The sequence below is a fragment of the Amborella trichopoda genome, chromosome 13, assembly GCF_054954075.1.
Source record: "Amborella trichopoda isolate Santa Cruz 75 chromosome 13, AtrichopodaSantaCruz75HAP2 v2.0, whole genome shotgun sequence".
Classification (NCBI taxonomy): domain Eukaryota; kingdom Viridiplantae; phylum Streptophyta; class Magnoliopsida; order Amborellales; family Amborellaceae; genus Amborella; species Amborella trichopoda.
In genome coordinates this window covers 2,548,049-2,562,640 of record NC_142348.1, presented here as the reverse complement: position 1 = coordinate 2,562,640, position 14,592 = coordinate 2,548,049, and the positions used below count along the sequence as shown (strand labels likewise).

The 14,592-nt window shown below is 37.2% G+C and overlaps 1 protein-coding gene across 9 annotated transcripts in view; it reads right to left on the bottom strand.

Moving 5' to 3' along the window:
* Nucleotides 1-14,592, bottom strand: part of LOC18428242 (ARM repeat superfamily protein) — a 66,567-nt gene that overhangs the window by 27,175 nt on the left and 24,800 nt on the right. For 4 of the 9 annotated variants that reach the window (XM_020663655.2, XM_020663654.2, XM_088856201.1 and 1 more), the window contains exons 16-26: nucleotides 12,289-12,472; nucleotides 11,729-11,829; nucleotides 11,474-11,635; nucleotides 11,188-11,341; nucleotides 7,495-7,661; nucleotides 6,934-7,015; nucleotides 6,670-6,850; nucleotides 1,505-1,580; nucleotides 1,059-1,199; nucleotides 877-948; nucleotides 606-710 (exon numbers count right to left, since the gene is read on the bottom strand). In XM_020663655.2, coding sequence (XP_020519314.1) covers nucleotides 606-710; nucleotides 877-948; nucleotides 1,059-1,199; nucleotides 1,505-1,580; nucleotides 6,670-6,850; nucleotides 6,934-7,015; nucleotides 7,495-7,661; nucleotides 11,188-11,341; nucleotides 11,474-11,635; nucleotides 11,729-11,829; nucleotides 12,289-12,472 — 1,425 coding nt within the window. Of the gene's footprint in view, nucleotides 1-605; nucleotides 711-876; nucleotides 949-1,058; nucleotides 1,200-1,504; nucleotides 1,581-3,246; nucleotides 3,336-6,669; nucleotides 6,851-6,933; nucleotides 7,016-7,494; nucleotides 7,662-11,187; nucleotides 11,342-11,473; nucleotides 11,636-11,728; nucleotides 11,830-12,288; nucleotides 12,473-14,592 lie in introns of all 9 variants that reach the window. The other 5 variants (XM_088856200.1, XM_020663656.2, XM_088856203.1 and 2 more) reach the window with 2 other exon arrangements.

The window sequence follows — 14,592 nt, the reverse complement described above, 5'->3', positions numbered from 1 at the left end:
AATGCCAGTAGTCATAACCAGTTCAATGAATTCTCATAGGATCTTATCGGTATTATGGTTTCATAGCATACATGATATGCACCTCGAAAAAGACATATATGACATGAATTTCATATGCAAACAACAAGGTCAGCAGATGAAAGCCTTTAATGACAAAAACATCTAATGCAATCTCCAGAATATAACACAATTCTGAAATTCTTGCAACGCATCATGATGAATGCTTTGAAATTATAAGAAGATCCATCACAATTGGACTACAGATGCCATGTTACCAGCCATAGAGTCATTTGCAAGCCCACCAAATTTTTTAGAAAAGCTGATACTTGGCTGGGTATGTCTTAAATCTAAATCTTTATTTTTAATTTAAAAACCTCGGCACACACAAGCTAGGTCAATTCAGGCAAGTTTCAAGTCTATTGTCAAGCTTCTAAATAATGACCCTCACGACAAGGTGATCCTCATTCTACATAACAAATCAGAAAATGCTCATTCAGATATTTCAAATATCAACTCATAAGAGCTCACAATGTTTCATTATGATGCAGACCAGAGTATTAAAACATATGCACGTCACAAACCATCAGATTCTGAAATCAGCTCACCTGTAACCTTGTCTCCAGGTTATCATAGAGGGCTTGAGACAAGTTTTGCAGGACTGTAGCACATGGCCTCACAATGAAAATGTGCTCAGAAGTAACATTATCCAGCTGAAAATTTGCTATAAAGTTAGATCCATCAGACATAAACAACTTTAGCATGTTAGCTTATGGAAAGGGAAATTCTGTGGTGCACTTATCTAAAAGAACAGAAAAAGAAAGAACTAAAACATCCATGGCATAAAATAAATCAAAATTCATAGAAAATGTAACTTACTCTTAAAGCTTCAAAAAAATAACCTCTAACAGTGTCCTCTGTTGTCGAGGAGCTCATGAGGGAAGTATAATTCTGCGACCACCGAAACAGATTAAGATTCAACAGCAAGCACAAAATATAAAAGAGCACACATGTGAAAATATTTTTATAAAGATCACAAAGGACAAGTTTGTTAAGTTTACCTTCAACAGTAAGCATAAAATATCAACTTCAATATGTGAGAGCTCGAGATTTCGCCTATTCAAAAGTTCCACCAACAGGGTCTCTGTGTGTTCATGATACACTGAGTGCCCCACTCCTTGGAGCATGGACAGGACAATAAACTACAAAGGCAGGAGCAATGCAAAAAAAAAAAAAACACAGATATAGCTTATAATTAGTAAATAAGAAGTATGATACAAATTCAGGGATAAAAAAAAGGCACAGCCCCTAAAGTGCTTCAATCCTTCACCAATGTAGTTTTCTACATGAGCAGAAAGAAAGAAATCACTCGGCTACATAAGATAAATAATCATAAAATTAGAAAAAGAAATTATCCCTGACAACAAAAGCATTTCACAGATGATAGTGTAACAGGTCAAGGAAGCAAATTGGAACAGAGGTGGCATTCTGAAGACCCAAGATTTACCTTCCCATATGACGGAAGTTTGAGCCCGGACTTCAAAATGAAAAGCAGGATAGCTTCCTTCGAACTCCTGTCAAACCTGTAAAAGGCCTCAAGTTAGATTTCATTATTAAAACCAAAAGAAACCAACTAACGGAATGCCAATGTAATCATAAAGCAATCAGCATATATAATTAAAGAATTTACATGGAGAAAGAAGATCTTTAGAACTAAGGAAAGGAGAAAGCATGCAATAATATTCAAGAAAAGTGGATCCAGTCACCTAGGAGACCAGGGGATCTTGGCCGCCCAGGTTTCCAGGCAGCCAAAAGAGGGAAAGAGAAAAGGGGAGAAGAGAAGGAGGACAAGAGGGGGAGGGGGGTTGTTGCTGTTTTGTTTGGGGGTGTTATACAGGGTTCGTGTTCATGCAATATGTTCTTCCTAAAGAAAGAGATCGACAACCACCAATCATGCATATGCATGGGGAATCGACCAAGGCCAGCTGGTCATGCATAAAACATTATTCCCATCTCTTTTCCAAATATTATTATGTCCATTCAAAATATTGCATTTTTAATAGATTAATGGGACTCTACACAAATGTCCAAGCCCCCAAGCGTTCTTCCATTTAAAGAGAGAGATGGACATCCATCAATGATATGCATAGGGAATTGAGCAAGGCTAGCTGCTCATACATAAATCATTTCTCATCCCTTTCAAAATATATTATTTTTAAATAAATTAATGTGACCCCTTGTAAACATGTGTCCATGCAACCATTGCTTCTTCTTCTTCTATTTCAAGAGGGAGACATGGACATCCAACAAGCATGCAAATGGAAGGGGACTCAAGAAAGGCTAGATGGTCTTCATAAATCATTATTCACATCTTATTTCAAAGACTACTCTTAATGGGGACCTTTGTACACATGTGACCATTCACCATGAGTTCTTCTTTTACTTTTTTTAAGAGAGTGGATTGGGCAGGCTAGTGCACCTCGCTAGAGTCCACCTAGGCGCCGGCCTAGGGGAATGGCGATGCCTAGGCACATGGCCGCTATGGTGACACCGAGGACCCTGCAGTTTGCTGGCCTGCCAGAACCGCCTAGGTGGCAGCTAATTTTTGAACACTTTATGTGACTACCACAGTTCTATTAGCATGTAATTACCAAAGTCCCTTTTTTTTTTGGGACACTATCCACCACATTCATGCTTTTCCATGGTTCTCTTTTTGTCCTTAATTTATTTATATATTTATATATTTTAAGTTGGAGGAAGCGAAGTCCCTCGCTAGTGTCCACCTAGGAGCCGGCCTAGGGGAATGGCGACGCCTAGGGGAATGGCGACGCCTAGGCACATGGCCGCTATGGTGACACCGAGGCCCCTGCAGTTTGCTGGCCTGCCTGAACCACCTAGGCGGCAGCTAATTTTTGAACACTTCATGTGATTACCACAGTGCTATTAGCATGTAATTACCAAAGTCCCTTTTTTTTTGGGACACTATCCACCACATTCATGCTTTTCTATAGTTCTCTTTTTGTCCTTAATTTATTTATTTATTTATATATTTTAAGTTGGAGGAAGGGAAGTCCCTCAGAATACCACTGGAAGTGAAAACTAACTCCATCTGCCAAAAGCTTATATGGCTAGGCACAAGTACTTGAGCAGAGACGAAGGTAACCCACCAGACTGCGTGCAGGTTCAAATGTTCGACAATTAATTTTCTTTCACAAAATGTTTGAGAAAGAAGATGCTGAAATTGCGAACCTGGAATTCCCTCTTGCATTTCTCACCCATAGGATGTAGTTCCTATCTCCTTTTGAGTGTTTCCTTTGACAATCAGATCCCTGCCACTCCTAGCCAATTACAGGGCAAATAATTTATTGGCACTAACCTCAGCAAAGGCAGGGTAGTATTAGGTCCAAACAATGGTTAACAATCTATAAAGAACATCACATCAAAACCAATAGGCCCCATCTTAATAATCAGATTGTCCCTTCCAAAGCCACTGTAAGTCAAATGAAAGCAGAGATTCATCAAATAAAGCAGAGAGGAAATTACCACCAAGTTCCCTAGAAATAATAACTTCAGTAAGGATATCACATCAAAACCCATAGTTCCCCCCTTAATAATAAGACTTGTCTCTTCTAAATCCATTCAAAGTCAAATGAAAGCAAAGATGCATCAAAAAGAGCAATGAGGAAACTACCACCAAGTTCCTGGAAATAATAACCCCAGTAAGGACCCATGCCACTTGAAGGATTTGAAGGATTACAGACCATACTTTGTCATATTGGAAAAATGAGAAAGATAATAAGAAAGGAATTTCATCATAACATGGGTAAGAAAAGAGATGCAGAAAACAATAAACTAGAAAAATATAAATATAAAATTAAAGGATGAGAGATTATACCCTCTTAGGACCTGCAAGGGAGTGCACCCCAGCATCTTGTGAAAAGATCAAACTCTTTTTTTATTCTCCAATAACCATTTTTAAAAATAAGAGACCTCTTCCTTGTAAAAGCAAACTAAAAGAAATAATTAATAAAAGTAAAATAAGAATAAAAAACTCAACTCTATCTCTCCCTTATCTCTGAAAAACAAGTCTTAACATATCCTAACCATCGCAACCATGCTAATCCCTATTCATATCCATCTTATTAAAAAAACTAAGCATCTAATTCTACCCCATAAATCTCTACAACTAAAAAAGAAAAAACAACCCTAAAGAAAACTAAAAATCCAAATAACATATTTTTTGAGTTCTAGAAAGATATATAAATGAAAAATTCATCAAATATGTTGTGCTTATCTTGAAGTAGAACAATGGGATATCGAGCTCAATCTTGATTTCTTTGTCAAGTTCCTCATAAAACTCAAGAAGATTGAGCTGAATACTAAGATCATGTGGATGCTTCTCAAATCGTGGTTCTTGCATCACAATGTGATCATTACATTCAAGATATGCACTTCTAGTCAGTAGAGGGCCTCAATTCATCTCTACAGCGAATCTGGTGTCGGATCTTCATGGTTGCAAACACCCTCTCCTCGAATAATAGTATTCTCCAACCGTTGCAACTACTGATTCATTTCACGAACCTCACTTCGAACATCATTCATGACTTTGATTAGATTTTCTAAAATTTGTCCTATGCAACCATCCATAGTAGAATTAGCTTTCGATGGCATTGCAATGGCTGGATTTTCTTTGCTCTAATACTAACAAATGTAGAAAAAAATAAACCAGAAAATAAAAATATAAAATTAAAGAAAGAAAAATTATACCCTCTCAAGGTCCGCAAGGGAGTGGGAGTCCACCCCAAGATCTTTTTACAAGATTAAATTCTTTCTTTATTCTCTAATAACCATTTCCACAAAGAAGATACATCTTCCTTTTAAATACAAATTAAAAAGAATAATAAATAAAAACTCAAATCTATCTCTCCCTTATCTCTTAAAAACAAGTCTAACATATCCTAACCAACCCAACCATGTTAATCTATATCAATATCCATCTTTTAAAAAAAAAAAAAAAATTAAACTTTCAATTTTATCCCTTAAATCTCTACAACTAAAAAAGAAAATTAAAAATCCAAATAACATATTTTTTAAGTCATAGAAAGATTTAAAAATTAAAAATTAAAAATAATTTTTTTATTTGCATAAAAAAGTCATATCAAAAGACATCCATTCGCACCTTATGGCAAAGTCAAGTATCCTGATGCTTCGAACAGATAAGTCAACAAGACGAGTCCTGTCCTAGGTTGAGAAAGGGAGGATTGCAAGCATAAAAAAAAGGGACAAAATCATTGACCACAGCAAGGAGATGAAGCTCTAAGACTAAATGCGTATTTCACATAACAGTAGAATAAGCTTGAAGACATTAATCTGAGCCAAGCTCATCAAAGCCCAGGTGAGCCACCCCACCAGACTATACTCCCACTAGAGTTTATCATATCACTATATCAAAAGTTTTTACATGCTCTCATAAGGCCGTTAAACGGCCACATAACCCCAACACGATGAGAAGTCACACACATAAATTTATAGCAAAGTTGCAGCTGCATTACTCATTAAAACAAAATTAAATTGCACTTCCATTAGAAAGGGAATGCTTTGTACCCCTGAAAAATTTTCACTAAGGCACAAAAACTTCTACACATCCACATAACCAGAGCTCAATCCTTATCCTTTTTGCGAGGGCAGGAAAGGATCCAGTAGCATGTGATGCAAAGGAGGCCCCAATAAAATAAGAGTATAAATCCCAGTTAATACAAGTTCCATATTTAACCCTTTGGGTCTTGAAACAGACACTTAAATGGGCATTGCAAATTGATCATTAACGAATGCCCACTCCTTACCTTGAATCTTTGAGACAATGATAAAAAGCGGTGTAAAATGCTTCATGCTGAAGGTCACATCTGCCCATTACCTATCGCGTAATAAAATAAATCAGATACTTATAATGAGGAACCCAACAGCACTTCCAAGATTCATTTTAGGCACCATATCGCATGACATTAGCCATTTGGAGATGGCGAGCACAGGATCCTCGGAGGTATCCCACGAGTTCCTATATAGACCAGTCACTTCCGATAGCCCATAACATCATCGAACATTCGCTATTCACTCATGGAAATATGTAAATCGAAACCCATAGAGAATCAATATGCATCCCAAAAACACTAGGATCCAGAAAATGGAAGTGTCAATTATACCATGGCCCCACTAGACCAAAAGGCAAAACCAAAGAAATTCATTTCCAACCCCCAATCTCCCATAAAATGCATCCTCAAGAAGAAGAATTATAGTTTTTTTTCCATATATCCAAGTCAAAACCTAAAAGGTTGTGCAACATGTTTATCTGCCGTCAAAGACAATTCCAGTTTCACTGGGCCATATACTGAAAATAATCAATTTTATCTTCCACATTTGATTCTACTTTATGCGGTGTATAGCTTCAATCAAACTACCATGTCACTGAAATCAAAATTGAAACACCCATGTAACTGTGATCCCTATTTGAAAAGCATAAAATACAAAAGTTGTCATATTTACAGTCAGTATTCTTTCGTCCTTTTTTTTTAATTGGGGGGTGGGGGGTTTTATTAGGGCTAATGTTCTTCCAATGGAGCAAACCTACTTCAAGAAAACAAGAGAAAGGTTAGCAGTGGAAGCCAAAATACACACCTCTGATCTAGATTCTGGGGCATGAGGATATTAAGACCATCCGGGCCGAGCAAGGTCTTCAGAAATGATTGTATAAAATCAGCATCGGAGGAAATCAAATTCTTCTGTTGCAAAATTAGTTCCAACAACTCCCCATAAACAGGCATCCAGTTGCTATCATCTTGGATAGTGGTGTCATCTCCTGCAGTTGCACCGTATTAGATTGTATCCCACACTTTCAGTAGAATTGACAAAAATCAGACATCAAGGCAACAGACGGTGCACCATTTTTCTGGGAAGCATTTAGTACATGAAGCCATAGGTTATAAACCCCTTCTATACAAGTAATGGCTTCCATTCGTATGGCCTGCACAGCTAAATATATTAGTCCACCCACTTCAAACACAAAAAATTAACCTTAATAGTAAAAATAACAATTCTCAACATCATAAATGATAACAATACAAGCAACAAAACTTGGGAAAAATCAATATCCCACACCAGTAACTCTGGGTTAAAAATCCTTTTGCAAATTTCTCCATGATAAGAAGAACATACTGTGAAATCAGTGATGCATCTAGGAGTTGGGCCTAGAACCAGGCAAGGCCGGAGCACGTGTCAACCAGACTTACTTGGCCAAGTCTGAAGTCTGAACAAGACTCAAACCCAGACTACCAAAACATTATGCAAACAACTAGGCAATAGGCCGCCAGTGAGACTTGGCCAGTTCCCAAGGTTTTCCAATGCATCATGGCATCCCACTCTGGCCAAGTAACTGGGGCGAGTCCAAGTAGGACACATCAAGTTTTAAACATTGATGAATACAAAACTCCAATAAGTAATTACCGGGACAGCACTAGAAAGTGGAACTAAAACTGAAGGAAATTCCAGGAGAAGTTGCGTATGATTAGGATTATGTATCGAACTACTTGTCTCAGAGGATATCAATGCTGAACAGAGAGCAGCAAATGACCGAAGGCTTTGAATTTGAACCGCATCAGGTATGGACGAGCCTACAAGAAATGTCACCGATCAGACCATGTACCAATGCAACATCTGAGAAATTGCGCCAACAGGCCAAATACCGAAAAGCAAGAAGCCCAACTTGTTTAACATAAAAATAAAAAAGTAAAAAACAAAAAGGAAGCTTCCATAGGCTCCAATAGAACACTAGAAACGGCAGACAAAACCATCCAAAACCAACAGGAAAAACTTATAATGAAGGAAAACAAAGTAGACCATTTGCATCAAATAATTCCAGAAAGCTTTTACTTATAAGACTGATATATATTATCATCCAAGGCATATCTCAATTATTTGGGGTCGGAAATGAAATGAGTTGGCAGGAAATGAAATGAATTCAAGGTCGAGACGCATGGTACCATTATACAAAAGCAACCACAAGTTCGTTGATATACAAATCTGTGAATCTGTGACTTTAGCAAGACAATAACCAGCCACTAAAGATGTACACATGCATTGATTGCCACATGCATTGATTGCTAAAAGAAAATAGCAGTATTTAGACCTTCATAGTACAATGCGCATAAGCACTCAAATTTTGGGAGAACTTAGGTGTGGCTCCAATAGATGATAAAATGCGAGAAAGTAAACTCAGATAGTTTGTGTGCAGCGCAGACTCTATACAACACCTATTAGGAGATGCGAGTTAGTTTGAGTGGAAGGCGCAAAAAGGGCAAATGATAAGGCCCATTTGGATACTTGGAAATGCATCTTCAAGAGATGCATTTGCTGGATTTGAGCCAATTTTCCCCGTTTGGCTCTCAAAATTGTGGGCTGACTTTGGAAACTCAATCATCTAAAAAAAAGACAGAAGAGACATATCCCTCGGAAATGCATCACCCAGGTAGAGATTAGTAACAAGAGGACCCCATAAGAAAAGCCCTACACCCTGCTTCTCCCTCTAACCGTAGCTCTGTAATGCTTCTCCTTCTCTCTATAGCCCTAACTCTTTAACCTTTGTCCTCTGATCTCACTCTAACCCTATTTTCTCTCTCATTCTTCTCTCCCCTTAATTCTTTGTAATCCTCTCTCCCCTCAACCCTCACCTTCAAATATATCTGACCATTGAATGACTGTACTAGAGCATCTATTACAGTTTTTTCCCTGCAACTGTAATAGAAGCCATGTAGGACTGAACTAGACGCATCCCCTACAGAAAATTCCAGATGTTACAGGTCACAGGGCCCTGAATCTGAGAAAATCAACCGGTTTTCGTCCTAATATCGCAAGTGGAATTACTGCTAGTATGAGTGATTTTGGGTTGGATTTAGAGAGAGGGGAGAAGAATTACATTGGAGAAAAGGAAAGAAGAGTCAAATTAAGACAGATGCCAGCACTACGCACGGAAAAAATAGCAATGGGAATGGGGATTCTCCAATGAATGGTCAGAGGATTCCAACAAAGATTCCAGTAGGTATCCAGCAAAGAATGTAGATTGCATTAATTTTATATCTGGGTTTACAAAGTGATTATTTTTCTCGATCATTCTTTCTTTCTTTCTTTCTTTCTTTCTTTTCTTTTTTTTCTATTTGGCTTTCCCGAACTTTTTTTAACTTTTGTTCCCTTTTAGATTTGTGCATTAGTCGTTAAAATATTTTGTGCGATTATTTCATCATGAATATATCTAAAATTTCCCATCATTGACTTTATAGGTTTTCTTTCTTGTTTTAATGTTCCAGTATTAGTATTTTGAGCGATTGTGAGGCATGTGAAGATTTGGAAATGGAGGGAGTATAAAGCGAGAAAATTTGAAGTTTTGGAGGAAGTTTGGGTGTACAAGTTTTTCAGGAAGTAAGGGAATGAGCGAGAAACTGAATGTCAATTAAATAGGCAAGGGACCAATATCCATTGGAGAACTTTTGGTGTATGTAGTGACTGAAAGAAATGCACATAACAAAATTGATAGATGTACGTGTTACGTGTATGTGTGCAAATCCAGGTTTTACAAAAAGGTGAGCAAAAAACTTGAAATATAAATCCAAGGTTGCATCTAGACAGTATCCAAGTACGGTATCCAAGCAGCATTTACCCACTTTCCACTTTCCAGTAAAATTATACCCTAGATGACTCACTTCCAGAATTTGAATCGATTCCAGAAAGTGGGTCTCCAGGGAGCCAAACAAGCCCTACAGGATTCCTTAAGGGGCCATTTGGATACCTAGAAATATATTGTCTATGAAATATATTACTGGTGTAATACATTATCTGCAAATGGATTGTTACTGTTGTTTGGGTAGTATTTAGATGCAACCTGGGAAATACATTGTTATTGTTTGGCTATGTCTAGAAGAGATATAGCAAATGTATTACCAACATTTTACCAGCACGTGCCTATAAACTATCATTTCTTTCTTTTTTGTCACAAAATTCTACTAAAATGCAGAATTATCATTTCTTTCTTTTTTGTCACAAAATACGGAATTAAAATCATCATCACACCGTTCCAAAAAGATTTCTAATAATAACATCATCACCATTCCAAAGAGATTTTCTAATAATAACTTGTATCATTTTACAGTCATCATGACACCATTTCCTACTTATTTTAAGTGCCTTTGGCACGTACATGGAATGACATGTTTTCTAACATGACATTGGTTTCAATATAATAATTCATTGAAACAATATGATTGGAATAACATCATTTTATTATGATAAGCTTTATTTTTATTTATTTTTTATAGAAGTCTTTTAAATGTCTCTCTATATAATTTCAAATAAACAATAAACTTATGATACTAAATTCAAAATCTCTATGGTACGAGTTAAAAAATGGGAAGAAGTTTGATTAGTAAACTAAAAGGTTTGGTAATTGCACTATGAAATTTTGAGGTATTGGAGGAGACTAAAGAGCTATGTTATTCCAATTGAGATTTTAGTAATCTCTTATGAGGATTATGTTGTGTGAAATTTTTTATTATGATTGTGTCGTGTAATTTATCATTGATTACTAATTTTTATTTTTATTATTTTTGTTTTTATATGACAGCTGATGCCGGATGAGCTTAAAAAGGTAGGGATCACCTATGCTATGCTAGTTATTATTATGAAGAGAGAGGGCTGCTATGCTAGTTATTATTATGAAGAGAGAGGGTTTACAAGAGAAGATTTTTTTAATCAGTGATAGGGGATAGTGTAAGTAAAAACGTAAGCGAAAGATTTCCCAAAATTACCCGTCACTCCCGTAATAGATTTTTCACTTATCACCGTGCATAATGGATTTCCCGATTTTTTGGGAAATCTCGCATAGTCTCTTTCCATTCCCTTACGATTAAGTGTAAGCAAACAGTGGAAATGTCATATTTCCTTCCATGTAATCTATTGTCATGTAATAGATTTTCAGGTATCCAAACGGCCCCTTAGAGATGATTTGTAGATATACAACAAGCCAAGATAAGCTTCTAACACAAGAAAATACCAACACAAATAAGCAAGTATTTTTTACAACTATTAATTAGATCTTAAAGGGAAAAAAAAGAAGGGCACAAAAGAAAGAGAAAGAGCCACTGAACCAACCTTGAGTAAAATACTTGGATAAAAAAGGAACTATAGCAATGCGGCTCCGCATCACAAGCAACCGAAGATGTTCTACAAACACATGTTTGCACGAGGACACAGAAAACAAGACAAAGAGTTCGTCAAGTATGTACACCCATGGCCCACTTACGTCCTGAAAATGTCATATTAATTATAGTAAAGGATCAACGATAAATAGAAACCAAATAATGAAATTGAAATAAAGTCACCATTGACTGCAAGCAACCAAAAGCTGATCAATAGAAAAACTCTATAAGTGACATACACACACCAATGTTCCTGGAGGTCCTGTTGCAGGAGGAGGATATTTTAGAATACACCCATAAATAGAGATCAAGAGATTTGGAACAAATGCCTCAAATTGTGATTCAATAAGCTGATAAATGCGGACTTGGTCAAAAACAGTCTCCAACTTCTCTAAGTTAAACTGCACAACTCAGTAAAATAAGTAAGTCAAAAAAATTATCAGATCGAAAGGGAAAAAATTGAAAATCAAAGGCCAGAGTGATTTCAGAGATACCTCTTCAGCAAGGAAAATAGAGCCTTTGGAGTCCCAGACAACCCACTCTCGCTCAAGTACAGGAAGACATGATCGAACAAGCACTAAGAAACTTGCAGCTTCTGCAAACACAAGATATTATGGCCAAAACAATGCAATATCCTAGTAAGGAATAATTATTTACAAATTGACGATAGATTAATTTAACATCACCCAATAAGATGGCATATTTCTTCCAAGACCATGGGTACATCCACATGCTAGAACTATAATTTTGATATATTCACATCCACTAGTAAATACACATCATTAAATCAATTGAGAAAATACATTGGAAGAGTAAATCAAGTATAACTTCACACCAGTATAACCATAAAAAGAATAAAGCATGCGTGTACAAGGGGCAATCAGAAAACAATAACAATAACTGAGAAACAAGGTGAAAACTCAATTAGAGACAATCCACCTAAAAGTTTCATCACACAGCAATCCAGTTGGAACTGTATAAGCTTCCAGGTGCAATATAAATGCATATACCTGTCTTTCGAATCATGAATGTCAGCAATTATAAATGTACATACCTTTCTTTCGAATCATAAATGACCGCAACATGACCAAGAAAAAAATAGCCTTTGACACCCCAGAAGAGCAGCACCACCGACAAAGTTCATGAATTGACTTTTTCTTAGGCTTATCTGCAAAGGTCTCAGCCAGAGCTCCAATTGTCTTGGAATTCAGGGAAGCCACAAGATTCAGTTCTAGTTTCTGCAAAGAAGTTTGATAATTCACCACTTATAATGTACTCAAAAGTTTTCCATTGGTGAGAAAAAATTCAACAAAGACACATTTGGAATGTAAATGAACAATAAAACCATGACAGGCATCAAATGAAGCATAAGAAAGTATATTATTTATGCAATTCTTATATAAACTCGAATGAAACTATATACATTGGGCCACTTCATGTTTTCTTAAGTATGACCAAGATCATAAAAGATAGCAAAAGCAATGTTCGAAAAGCCTAGGCAAGAGAAGAAGCACCGGGAGTAGTGTAGTACCCCGTTTTGAATTTGGATATTTTTTCCCTATTTTTCCCTAATTTTTAAATCCCTAAAATTGCCTAAAAAATTACTAGTAGACCCTTACGGACTATCTTACCCAAATACACCATAGTCTACTTCTTCTATGGTCCATAATCCCTTGGACCATGGTCCCAACCTTCTCGAACATCCTAGAGAAACTCCAAAATAATCCTAAAACCCTAGGAAACCATCCTAAAATCTAGAAACTCATCCTAAATAGTAGAAAATACGAATACCGACTTAGGATGGAAGCTTTCAAGATAAGTTCGATTGAACAAAGACGGAATCTTAATCAAGATCAATAACATCAACGAAATCCCGAAAGACTAGCCTACCATGGTCTAAACGCCACGATTCATAGCATCCAAACCATAGAGCTTGAAACACCACGGTACATGCGTCTATTCCCTAGATCCCCCAAACCCCGAAAAATCAGCTCTCACATACCTGAGAACCCTAGACACCATTGTTTGTGGCATCTGGCCCAAAAACCCCTAAACGCCATGTATTGTGGTGTCTAGACCTAGCAACCCACAAATTTAGTTTATTGAACTCCAAGAACCCTAGACTCCACGTTACGCGACGTCTAATCCAATTTTGCCAAAACACCGTATACCGTTGCATCTAAACATTTTCTACTAGTTAGTTCGAACTTTTTGTAGGAATCCAGTAGGAATCATTCCCAACTACTTAAAACCGACTTTTGAAGCCCATGTAAGGGTCCTATTTTGGGTCATTGAGGAAACACATAGAACCTTAGGTTAGAGATCTAATCCTTTGAGAAAACCTAAAATTAAGAAGCCTAACCCTCAAGAGACCTAAACCATAGCCTCCTAAACCCCAAACTCCAGAGAATAAACCTAACCTAGGTCATCTACCCTTAGCTCTGGGACCATAACCTTCAAACCCAAGATCCAAGAAGCCATGACCGTAGAACTAAGCTACAAACCCCTAATTCAATCTTGACCTCTGTCAACCATCCTTAGTCAAGTATTTCGAACAAATTTCAGAGGAGAAAATCAACCATGTTCGACGAAAAAAATTGAAGGCAAGAGGTGTAAATAAACCATGGTCCTCATACGGGCGACATCGTCCAATTCAAGTGTCCCAGGCCAACCAGCCCGAGTAGGTAAATTTCTTATCCCCTTTCTTTTAAAATTTCCAGTTAATTTTATTTATTTGAGTTAGATTTCAATCTGCAAAGAAATTCTGCTATTCTTGGCAAAAAGTTCAACTCAGCACTGCCGGTGATTTAAAGGAGAATCAGCGTACACAGGTTATATGGCCTTTGAAACGCTCCTTGGCATATGTGATAGAGGTGCTGGAAAAAAAATTTGGCAGCCCTTGTTCCTACTTTCTATTTTCCTAACATCTGATACAAAAAAAGTCTCTCATTATTTAAGACGTCTCCTTTTAGTTGTTGAACTTCCAACTTGATTGATTCGTGTGTTGACCACATCTCACACCCACATCAGCTTGTTGGTTTCTACATGGTTGCACACACAGAACCAAGAAGCCCGGGAAACCATTTCAAAGTTTTCGAAAGCCCTGAAGTGAACATTAACGCTGAGAGGCACACCTAACTATCGAGATCCCGGGCAGTTGAGGATCACACAACTTTAACTGTGAACGCCCCTCCATAATCCTCAGCCCCAAAGCACCCTACAATAGCAGGACCTGGTCAATCCCTTTAATTGGGAGCCCAGATATGTGTGTTGGGTTTTGTGGCCATTAAAGGCCTAGAGAGCTTGTAAAAAATGATATTCATAGTGGAATATGCACTTCAATGGGAGTGTGTATGTA